The sequence below is a fragment of the Sylvia atricapilla genome, chromosome 7, assembly GCF_009819655.1.
Source record: "Sylvia atricapilla isolate bSylAtr1 chromosome 7, bSylAtr1.pri, whole genome shotgun sequence".
NCBI classification, from domain to species: Eukaryota; Metazoa; Chordata; class Aves; order Passeriformes; family Sylviidae; genus Sylvia; species Sylvia atricapilla.
Genome location: NC_089146.1, coordinates 9,936,908 through 9,949,448, shown reverse-complemented (window position 1 = coordinate 9,949,448; position 12,541 = coordinate 9,936,908). Strand labels below are relative to the sequence as shown.

The 12,541-nt window shown below is 38.9% G+C and overlaps 1 protein-coding gene across 3 annotated transcripts in view; it reads left to right on the top strand.

Annotated features, from left to right (window-relative positions):
• Nucleotides 1-12,541, top strand: part of HECW2 (HECT, C2 and WW domain containing E3 ubiquitin protein ligase 2) — a 98,504-nt gene that overhangs the window by 69,502 nt on the left and 16,461 nt on the right. For all 3 annotated transcript variants that reach the window (XM_066322552.1, XM_066322553.1, XM_066322554.1), the window contains 4 exons: nt 2,142-2,225; nt 4,024-4,133; nt 7,594-7,714; nt 9,749-9,862. In XM_066322552.1, the coding sequence (XP_066178649.1) occupies nt 2,142-2,225; nt 4,024-4,133; nt 7,594-7,714; nt 9,749-9,862 (429 nt within the window). The remainder of the gene's footprint in view (nt 1-2,141; nt 2,226-4,023; nt 4,134-7,593; nt 7,715-9,748; nt 9,863-12,541) is intronic.

The window sequence follows — 12,541 nt, the reverse complement described above, 5'->3', positions numbered from 1 at the left end:
ATGTATCTATTCTTCCTTGGACACTAAATTTTAAAAATGCTGGTTTGATTGTTGGCAGTCTCTCCCATGCAGTGCTGTGTTCCAGAGGCCTACCCACACTGGCTGCCATGGCAGCCACCACTGGTACTCATTTTTTTTTCTGTTCTGTGTTGCTTATTGAGCCCTTTTCCTCTGTGTCCTGCAAGTTCCCAAAATTCAACAAGCTGTCCTGTTTTGCAGTTTCCCCATGTGTAGTATAACAATTTTTGTCATGTGATTTCTGTGTTAAAGATGTGGTTTACCTTCTAAAGAAATCCTGCCTGCCAAACCTGAAACAACATACTAGCAGAATACAAGCTCTCTAGAAAATACAGTGGAAATCTACAGCATGTCAAAACCCAAATCACTATAGGCAAGTTTGTCCCACCAGGCTTGGTTTGAAACCTGCTGGGAAGTAGTATACAAACAATTTCTGTTTGCTTGTAGTTTTATTGCTTCATGTTCTTTTTCCTTTAGTCTGATAACAATTGGTGTAATTTCCTTCATGTGTGTTGTGGGTTTTTTAGCAAATTAGAGTTCAAATTGCACACAAGGCTTGTTGGTATTCCCTGATTCTGCTTCTAGTAGAACCTTGCTTCCTGGTTATAGATTCATCATTTCCCACAAACTGAGACTTTCTCAAGAACAGATGGGTTTCAGAATAAAAATGGAAGATCAGAGGATAAAAGATACTATCTTCTGCACCTCATTTGCTTGAAATTATACATCCTTCTGCACATTTACTTTGGAAGGAGACCAAAGATAGATCTGTGCCTTAACTGACTTGTTTCAGCAGAATGACTGGGTATTTAAATGAACATAGTTTTATTTTACATTGAATGGGGTTGGTCAGAAAAGCTATTCTGTTAAGCTGAATGGTTTAATTTTTATTTTAGTGTTTGAAGTTAGTAATTTGATTAAGGAAAATCATCTTCCATTACACCTCTCCTATATCCTTCTAAAGCTGATGCTTCAGTAACATTTTCACTTTTATAAAGATCCCAGTTTTATTTTTCCTGGTTAGTCTTTTAAGACCCCAGTTTTAGCAAATTATTGGAATCCATGTCTGTTTGACACATTGTGAGACTAAACAACTCATTGCTGTAACACTTGATAAATTGTGACCTAACTGAAATACTTCAGTATGAACTTACTGTCTAATTTTTTTTAATAGTGTTAATTAATCCAACTGCCAGTAATCTCTTCCTTTGAGGACCTCGATGCAGTTTAAGTAGAATTACAATTATATTAATTATTATTATTGTTATTAATGTTATTGTAATTATTAAACTATATCAAAAGGTGAGAAGGAAAAATCAGTATTTGGCCAGTGGAAGAGAACAAAGATAATTTGAAAATATTTCTGATATTTTATGTCTAAAATAATTTCTCATTTCCTTAAAGAAAGACGAGATAAGAAATTGAGAGTCTAATAAAATATAGAATGAAATTATACTACATGTAGAAAATTGCTGTTCAGAGGTTTCATGGTAGAGTGAGAACATTATACTTATCATATCTTTATTAGGCATGTTGCCAAGAATAAATCTTCTTCAAATACACTGCAGGTAAAACTGAAAGGCTGCTTAATAATGTAGAAGGCTTCAGGCAAAGGCACCTGTTATACATTAAATAGAATTTATATCTTAAGAGAAGGTAAAAGAAATATATATTTTAAAAATATCACTGAAATCACAACTCTCGCTGATAAACCCAGGAAGTCATGGATTGCATTCCTTTGGAAGGCTGCATATATTATTTAACCCAGAAAATGTCCTTCTGGTTTCTGGAATGCTAAGATGTATTTTGTAATCCACCATTTGTTTCCTCCAGCTTTGCCATTTGGGCACTGATGTAAAGTGAAGTGGTCTAACCCTAACCCTGCCAGGAGCATGAGCACTGAAGGCATGAGGGCAATGGGAGCATCCTTCCTCAGAACAAATTAGCTTTTTGGTTCTAAGATTTCAGTGCTCACATGGACTTGGTGTGGCAAGGAAAAAAAGTAGGGAAAAGCATAACCCAGAGGTTTTTGACATACTCTGTACTTTTTCTTATTGCTGTGGTACACATGGATGCCTTATTTGCAAAAGGTATTTTGAAAGCTTTTTTTTTCGCTTACGCAGGGAGAAGATCCAGTTCATCCGGACAGAGGGAACACCTGGGCTGGTGCGTTTATCCAGTGATGCAGACCTTGTCATGTTGCTCAGGTAGGCACTGCTGCTGCTCATGCAGCACGTGTGCAACATGTGATGGCAACTGCTGAGGAGCTGTCAGGGAGCAGTGTGTGCTGGTGGTGTCACCCGACCATTTCCCCTTCACTCTTTGGACTTGCAGCTGGGAGTGCTGCAGCTCAAGGCTCAGGTTTTATTTTTATCATGTTCAGTTCTAGATGACAGCTGAAGGTCACACTTTTCATAGGACAATGGAATATGAAAGGCAAGTGCAAGAGCACTGTGCCTGTGATTTATATGGATTTGCCCAGGCCACCTGTCATTGTCCTGTTGCATCCAGCCCTGATGCACAGAAAGGTGGTACTGCTCAGACCTTTATTCAACAATGTGCCTTCTGCTACTTCTAGAATGCATCTGTTTGATTCTGTGTGTTGGGAAGTGCCTGTTTGTAAAGGCACACACTTGAAAGGTGTTTTAATGACAATGTCTCGCTTGCCTCTTCACTGTACTGTCAAGCATTGTTCCCTTTAGTAAAGGCAGCAGGGAATGGGAAGCTTATTCTTTACTAGTTTTCATTTAAGCTATTAACTCCAATAATAGCTTGGTGTTAATCAGGCAGATTTTTTGCTAAAAGTAAACCCTTTTATCTTGATGCTGTGCTCTGTAAAAGTGCATTAAGAAATTCACAGGTACCTTTAAAATTGAATCTAGTGAAATAGAGTTGTCATTAGTGGTTTTATTTTGAGGCCAGGTTGCATAATGATAGTCATTTCTGGTCTCTAAATCTCCAAGTTATTACATCTCATTTAAAATCTATGTTTGGGCCTTTTTGAAATGTAAATACTGTTTCTTAAAAAACTTTGAAGATTTTTACGTGTAACTTGGAGGAAAACATTGTGTGGCCATGACTGTAAAAAGAATTGTCAAAAAGGACCTGTTAAAAAACAAATCCATGTGAAAAATAGTCTAGGTATTTGTTTGGTGAACAAACTTGGTAAGAAACATCTTTTATTTGAACATGGTTTTCGTTGCATTGGATAGTATAAGATTGGCTTGCAGTTCTTTCTGTAGCTCAATTTTGAAAGCAATTTTTACACATTGCAGCAGTTTATTTGCGTAGTGTTTCACATTCAAAATACCTTTTGATACCAGATCCATTCTGATATTAGATATTCTGTCACTTTTTAGATTTGCTTGAGTTAAATTTGGGAAAAGACTGAAATTTTAATATATACATGCATACATAGACACACACACACACAGATGCAGTCATTAGGCTGTAAAATGCTTAGGTTTTTTTCACCTAAAAAATTGTGAATCCATAATAATGAAGCATGAAGTAACTCAGCTTGAACAGGTTAGATGTGATACCTGGTTCAGCAGGAGTGTTATTAAACAAAATGTTATGCTAACAAGCTTACCAGTCAATACACTTAACAAGTTCAGATGTGATTCTTAATCCTGGAGGAGGCTTAGAATGTTTTTGAATAAGGTTATTGAACCCTTTGTAATGAGAACACACACACACACAAAAAAAAAAAAAAAAAAAAAAAAAAGTGAAAAAGGGGGAGGCCCATGAATTTTCAAGGCTGATTAGCTATATTTTAACCTTGAGAACAAATACCCAAATAGCAGTTACTGCTTTCCAGTACCAGTACTTTTAAAATCTGCCTGAGGAAATGGTAATAAACTACTCTGTAGTAAGTGTGCACAGTGGAAATAGGTACGTGACTACCAAAGAAAGCAGGCTAATAACTAGAGATTTATCCCTAGAAAGTGAAACCTGCCATTTATTCAAATAACCTGTTCTTTCTCCTTTGCTCCTTTTTGCCAGCTTGTTTGAGGAGGAGATAATGTCATATGTGCCGCCACATGCCTTACTTCATCCTAGTTATTGCCAGTCCCCGCGAGGCTCACCCGTGTCTTCGCCCCAGAACTCTCCAGGTGAGCTGCTCAGGAAAAGCTTCTGCAGGGGCTCCATGAACCACTCCTCATCCTTGATAAGGCAAAGGTCTAGAAATATTTTTGAGCAAAGTCAACAAGTACTGCATTTGACTGTCAGGCTTGAACCTTTGCCTTGGGCTCACAAGATGCTTTGCTGGGTGTATTACAACTTCAGGGGTTGTGATTTTGTTCTGACTTGTGAAAAAATATGCAGACTTGTTTCTCACTGATGTGAAACAACTAAGTGACTCCTCATGCCAGCATCCTCATGCCTGGAGAATTAAAAGCATGGATCTAATAACTGTACATTAAAATGACAGTGTAATGGGGCTCTGGGGCAATGAGGGACAATTTTATGTATAAAAGTCAGCTTGTTACACTTTAACACGAGTTCAAAACATAGCATACTGCAGCTGTCTGGATATTCACGTCAGAATGGAATAAAACTGATGTTTCAGATTCTAAGTTGCAGATCAGAACTAAATTACTGCAAGTATGACAAGTTCCATTTGAAGGCCACATTGATAGATGTTGCTATGCTTAGTTTCCTCAAGATAATAGATAAAAAAATTGGAAGTGACTTAAGGGGATTTCTACAAATTTGATAACAAAAGTACAGATAAATAGAGAACATTTAGGGTGTAAGCAACTACGTAGTTCCAGACAACAAGTTTTTATCAGAAAAAGAGCTGTGATTTTCATGGGCATTTCCCAGCCCACAATAATAACAAGCTTTGCCTTTTCATGGAACCAGATTAAATGCATTCATGTGGTAGCTTTTCCTGCTGTTGGACAAAGGACCTCTGTAAGATCTCTCTGAAGGAACTATCTGAAGAGTTTAATGATCTTATGGCATTCTGGGAAGCAGTGAAATACAATATTCACATTTATTAATACTTTCAGTATGTATATGGTTTAGATAGAACTGTTTCCCTTTATTGAAAAGAAAGGAATGATGAAATCTGCTTCTATGCATCTTACTTCCAACTGCCAACCTGGCACTGTTATAAATAAAACCAGGTTTGGCTTCCAGAGTTAAGATTTCTTAATCACTGGTACATGCACCAAAGCATGCTGGGCATGCTGGCTTCATTCCAACAAAGTAATTTCGAAATACATTCAGTCTTTAATATGTGATATTCTCATTTAGTCACAGTAGCAGCAGATAGTAGAGAATGAACAGTGATGGTTTTAGTCTCATTCTCCCTAAAATTATAATCTCTCTTTTGGCTCATAGAAAAATATAGAGAGACCATTGAATCTCCCTGTGAGTCTGCAAGCATGCATGTTTGTGTTGGTGTACAAATGACTTTTTTGATGAGAAATTGTAAATAGCCCATGTTTCTATGGAGGCTCTGTGTTTTCTCATCAGCTAAGCTGGCTGTGCTGCACTGCACGAGGTGGGGTGTTAAGGATCCATTGTTCAGATCAGTCACAATCGCTTGTACTTTCTCTTTTGGGAAAGATGAATAGTCATGAAGCTACTCTTTATATCTGCTTTAGAATATAACCTCTTTGAAAATCAAGTATGATTATCACATCACTGGTGGTTTTTACCTCTTCCATTAACATCTTTTGTTCCCAAGGCGTAAGTAATCACTATAATTGCCCAGGAATTTCTTGGCATATGCATCTGATTTGCAGTGAGGACTTGTCATGTGCTGACAGAATATTATGATGCTGATTTCTGAACCGTGAAGTAATGTGTTATCAGATTCATGTGTTGTGGTACCCTTCAAAAAAAAAAAAAAAAATCCAGCTTCCTTCAGGGGTTAACATTAAAGTATATTTTTGTTGCCTTTTTCTGGTAACTGCATTTTTGTACATACTTTGACCCAAAGCAAAACAAACAAGAGAGGGGAAAGGCCAATAGTTAAGAGGCTGTTTACAGTTTCTGTAAGTTTTCAGGAGATTTAAGCTGAATGTAGCTTTAGAGGCTCTTGGTGCTCTCAGTAGAAGGGGAGAACCACTACTGCTGAATCAATGACCATGATCATTTTGTCCAGAGGGGTCCCTCATGTTCTTCATGGAGATTCCGTCATATTTACTATTCCTCCCACACTTCACTTCAAGCCTGGAACAAGTGCCAAGTATCTTTCTGGTCAGACAGGTCTTTTAAAGACCTGTTAAGTGGCATTGAGTGTTAGTGAGCTCACAGCTCTCCGATCTCCGCAGAGATAGACTGCCCTCCTTCCAGCCCCACTTCCGCAGGATGCGCTGTCGCCTATTCTGACAGACCCACGGGCTTTGGTGGCTGCTCTCCTTCCCCTGCTTCTGCCCACAAGCCGAACGGATGCACCTCCTCTCTTTGATTACCCGAAACCTCACGTTACCATGCCTTCCCCCACAGTAACAATCAATGTTTCTGTGTTGGCTTAGTTTATTGCAGGAAGCCAAAAGTAAACCTGCATGAGGAACTGAGTTAAAAGACAGAACTCTGCATAACAGAGTTCTGTTTAGTGCTACTAAACTGTTCGTTTGTGCCTTCAGTGCATTAGAGGTGACCACAAGTTCCAGAGAAGCAGTTAGCAACTTGCGTGTACTCTAGGGCATGAAAAATGTTAAGCATCCTCCGAATTCTTTTGTGTGGGATGTCTACACAGCCATGCAGGGAAGGAGTTTAACTGGCTCCTTGGCAGCCTGCCTCGCAGTCAAATCGGTGGAAATAATTTATCCAGGGAGGCAGTGCAAGTCCTATTACAGGAATGATGGCCATCTTCAGAATAGATCAGACTAAACACCTAATTTATATATACTGGACTTGCACATGCAGTTGTAAGGTATGCTTTTTTGGTGTACAGATTTCACCACTCCTTACTTCTAAGAAATTGACCCTCAAAAACAATTCTTCAAAATTAATTTCACTTACGTGACCACTGTATGTTTTTGCAGCCACAGATAAGAAGTTTCACAAGCTTAAATTTGGTAGTCTTTCCATTCTTCCTATATTTTTCTTCCTTGTTACTTCCCCAGGGAAAAACTTCTACTAAGGAATTTCCAAATGTTTTCCTTCTTCCTCTTGGTGTAGTCAACAGGGGCAATGCAGAATCCAGCCTGTTTATGCTTCATTTCTGAGTTGTTGCTTTCCTGATGATATTAAAACTAGAACAGAACATTTATCATGTGAACTTTTATAAAGGTTAGGCATAAAGCGTACTTGAAAAAACAAAAAGTAAGATCTTTCTAGTGGTTTGTGCTGTTTTTTAAATCCATCTTTCACATTGACCTGGATTTGCTCTTTTAAGATTTACTTTTGAAAGATGATACTATTGGAAGTGAGCAACCAAAAAGTCTTGGATGCAGAGCAGATTTGAAGATATGCGGCTTTTCCCCTTTATAAAGGTGACTAAACCAAACACATACCGTAGATACCTTTTGCTGTTAAGGAGTCTTTCCAGTAGCAGATGGGACATCCATCAGTTCACATCGCCACAGCTCGTTCTTTGCTCTCTGCCTGCAGGTACTCAGCGTGCCAATGCCCGAGCTCCAGCTCCCTACAAAAGAGATTTTGAAGCCAAGCTGAGGAACTTCTACAGGAAGTTGGAGACTAAAGGATATGGACAAGGACCAGGGAAATTGAAGTACGTTGAAGCGTCTCATGAAACTGGATTTCTTTTCAGGCAGTTTGCCTTGCCTCGTGCCTCCTTCTCCCCATTAGGAGGAATGCAGATGTTATGGTTACTCCCAGGCATTTCTGGGAATATAAAACCTGTGATAAAAGACTTGGTGCCAGCATGTGATTCATAGCAGAGGATACAGCAAGTTCTGAGCATCTCTCTGCTTCCTCCAACTATGTTTTTCTACAGACAGTATTACCAATAGGGTGCCAAAAAGAGCTTTGGGAAGAGGCCTGCAGAACAGGAGGCATCTGAATTCTTCCATTATAGCAAGAGCTATGATATGAACAGTTATATTTTCTCATATCTTTTTCCACTAAAAAGAAATTAGATCGGCCTATCTTCTGCCCTGATACTACAGTCCTCTTTAGTAAAGAGGATTCATTCATTAATGCTATTAAATTCTAAGGATTGCCTTAAAAAGCTGCTAATATTTTTATTTTAGCACTACTATATTTAGCACTCACAATTCTAGAGTGCTTGGAGTGAGGTCTTTCCTCCTTCATTTATTTGCTAATCATGTGATTATGTGCTGTTATATATAAGGACTGTCCTCACAAGATACTTTCAAAATTTTGTAAATTACCATGTCTTGTGCCAGTTTTCAAACTCATAGCCATGAGGCACTAGAACATGATTTAATCATTTCCTCTCTTATAAAAAGGGGGTTTTCTATTTGGTTTTGGTGTTGTTGTTTGGTTTTTTTTTAATTTCCTTAGGCCAGTCACTTCCCTTATTTTGCAGAAATCTGTGCAAAGCTCAGACTTCATTCATGAGCTTGTTGCAAGTTTTGCAAAACTGAAATGGGATTAAAATGGCATTGTTTAGACAAGTCTTAGGAGGCAAAGGTTGAGCAGTGTCTGCTAGATTATATGAAATCATAAATAGTTAAAGCTTTATCTATGAAAGCTTTGTCCTGAATGCTTGGGCAAAGAACTGGTGGGGAGCATTCATTCCCTGTAATATCTGTTCCATTTCCTACACCCTTTTTCCCCTGTCCTTTCTTCCCTGATCTATTTGCAATCACACTGTAGATTTTTAAGCTGTAGTTTGGCACGTGAATGGAAGTTTCCTCTGGGTTGCTTTCCCAGGCAACAGAGCTGACCTGTTCAAAGCAAGGCCCAGCACAGCTCCACAGCTCCTGGCTGCTCTCGTTGGCCAGGCAGCTGCTCAGTTCCTGGATGTTCTCAGTTCCCTGCAGTCCTCGGCAGGGTGGCTCAGTGCAGTCCCTGAGCTCTGCAGGAGGCTGGGCTGGGTTCAGCTGCCGTCCTGCAGGCAGCACCTGCCATCCCGGGCACACACAGAAGGCAATATTTGAATATAAAACAAGTGAAGTTTCAGGAAACTAATTAAACACTTTTTTTTGAAGAGGATAGAATGTTTAAGTAAGGAGGACTCTTTCACCTCTTATTTTAGATCTTTATGACACTTCCTCATTTTCATAATTTTTCTTTCAGAAAGTACATTGTGTTTTCACATGTGATGTTTCACTGGGGTTTTGTACAAATAATTGCCATTCCTTCTAAACTTTTTGTACCATCACACACGCAAGGATAATGTAGGGATGTGTGTTTCTGGGTTTACCATACTGTGATTTTCCATGGTTTTCTCTTTTTCTGTGTTAAGAGATTGATTTTTAGGGAAAAGATTACATTCCTGCTCACAGTTAAACTCACTTAGGGGCCCAGCTTTACAAAAGGATTTTTCATTTAATGAAAATGCCAGCTTTATGACCTTTCCCCTTAAGACTTTAATTTAGGAAAGAACCAAGGTAGACAAAACAAAAGTACTCTCTTTTGTACAAGGGACATTTTATTGAAACTTAAGGGATAGCACTGGAGGAGATAGACTAACAGGAGCTTCCTGATCTGGATAAAATTATCCAGCAGTAACAGGTATCTCTGAAATCACCCTGTTACTATGCTGCAGTGTAAATAGATGTTTGAAAATGTGGTTCATGTTCACAAATTGCTGTTTTAAAATAATTTTTCCTTTCAGATTAATCATCAGGAGAGATCACTTGCTAGAAGATGCCTTTAACCAGATCATGGGCTACTCAAGAAAGGACCTGCAGAGAAATAAACTCTATGTCACGTTCGTTGGGGAAGAAGGGTGAGTAGAACAGGGAAGTATTTGCGATCTGAGAACTCAGTGCCTTGCAGCTCCTTTCTCACCAAACTTGTCGCCTAGAGTGAAAAAGAGGAAGGAGTGCAGTCAGGAAATGTCACATACACAAGCCCTATAACATACAGCTGTTTAAGATGGCTTCTTAGGCATTTCACAATGTAACATATCCTGCCTTTGCAGAAGTAATGTGAATGCTTATGTGAATTTTCCCAATAGCTGGTGTGTGTTTCAAAATGTTGCTGGCAAAGCAAATTAAAAGTCAGACAACTTTCTCATGTTATTCATCAGAGTAGGCTATGGGCTCAATCCTTAATTTAGTCCCTGTCTGAGGCACTGGGAGCAGAAAGCCCTCAGTACTACAGGAGGTGCTCGCTGCCTCTCCAGACCAGGGTCTACATCACAAGCAACTGGGCTTGTTGCCCAAATATTCCCCACTCTTCAAAGTCACATTCAGAGAACACTCAGTTTGTGTCTAATGAAAGTCTAGGTTGTGAGATGGGGTTTGCAAAGCAAGATGTTGTTAGATTTCCTTTGCAAGTGAAACTGAAACAATGTGCTGTTTGCTGCTTTTGTCTCATGATTTGTGCCCCCTTTGGCAGGTCTTAAAGCCCACTTGTCTGTTGTTGAAATGGTTCATGAATGTTTATAAATACATTTAAGCTTTTATCCCATGATAGTCGGAAAACTGCAGCACCGCTCTTGGAATGCTGCAGCGTGTGCTGTTGCCATGCAATGTGTGAGTCTTCAAAATGCAAAGTTGTAATAGAAACATCTCTTACAAGATTAGATAAAATTAATATGTCTTTGAAAACCTCTAAATCCTGCTATTTGTTTAAAGTTCACCCTGAAGCACTTAGTGTTAGTAAAGATTCAGTGAAGTCTTAAAATAAAGAATGTTGACAGCTGAGAGCCAAGTGTGGACTTGTTCATATAAATACTATCACCATGCTGTCTGAGGAAAAGCTCAGAACTGGAATGGCAAGGCTGGTGCACAATGAGATTATGCTGTATTGACAGAGAAGGGTGGGGATGCAGGAGCAAGGCCTGTTTTACACAGAACCTGCCAGCCTTTACTTTCACAGCTACAGCCTCAAATCAAATTTAAAAATGAAAGGGAAATTTTTAAAATCGTACATGAGATAGAGATTGATCCAGATACACCATCTCCTTTCATCAGACGTCAGACTTTTGCATTTCACCACTCAGCAACATCAAGAGTGACCTAGAAATGGGGGTGACACCTCCATGTCCCCATTATATCCAGTTTTACATGAGACTCTAATGGAAAAGAATCAGTTAATTAAGAGCAAAGTCAAATTAAAATGATGTCAGTCCTTTATTTACATATCCATATTTTTAATGAAGAAAGGATGTGTGCAAACAATATTGTTTCATCAGAGATGGTGCAAGGATATGTATCACATCCAACTACTCATTTGGCCAGGTGAAGAAAGACAAGCCAGGGTGGAGGAGAGGAGGAATACTGAAAGTTAATTGCTTCCTATTTGCTCCTCCTTTCTTAAGATTTTAAGTCAGAGTTTGCATTTATTTCCCTCTTGGCAAAGAGATGTAAGTCATAAAGTAATGGGTAAGGAAATACCTACATTATACAACCTTTTGGTAACTATTGATTTATTAGTGTATAAAACCGTAAGTGGGGCAACTTAGACATAGTTATTGCAGTTCAAGTGATTTCTGTCATAAGTCTCATAATGTTTATCTTCCTCAAATCTTCGGTTTCTGTACTCATCAATTGTGATGCTCATTTAATGGTTTTTATACACTCATAATTCATGTGGTGACACCTTAGGAAAATTTAGATAGAAAGAACATGGCTCTTTGTTTTTCCTGGGTTCTTTGAACTACTAGGAGAAGCTGCTTTGCATTTAAGAGTGGTAAATCTGAAGTATTAATGGTGCTTCCTAGGAGACATGAGTCATGTTGCCAACAACATATTACTCTAATATATCCAAATGCCCCACAGTTGCAGCTGTTGTGTGGTTGCATACCTCTTGTATGAAGTTTTCTCACCCTTGTGCCAAGCCTTTAATTGTAGGATAAATCTGACTGGCAGTGCAGGACTCTCATGATTGATTTATTTAACATGACTCACAGTAACTGCATACAGAGGAGCTGTATGAAATGGCTGATAGTCAAGCACACAGTTTCCTTTTTGTCTCAGGATTTCATAGTGTCTCTGATTATCCCAGAGGTTTGCAAGGGTTTTCCAGATGACCCTTTACTTGATCCCGGTATTTGTGCCAAGGTTAAGATCCAGCAGTTGTCCATGGTATCAAACCATTTTTGATTTTTTTTTTTCTAAGTTGTTGATGGAATCTACCCCTTCTTGCCAGGGCGGGGATCTGTATCAGTACTTCGCTCCTGAAGCTTAACAGAAGTGAAATGCTTCCAAATGACTGAAGGGAAAATGATTGGGTTTGTTGTTTTTTTTTTTTTTTTTTTTTTAGCTGAGGAAAGAGAGTTTGTCCTCAGCTTGATAATGGCACCTAGCCTTTCCTGACAGCTTCATCCTCCAGAACAACTCTCTTTTGTGGTTGTCTTCTGTAAAGTTGATGAGCCAAAACATTCGTAGCAGAAGTTTTGTGAAAGCTGACCTTCTCTGTGGTGCTTCTGTCTGTGCATTGCCTTAGTACTTGAGTCAGA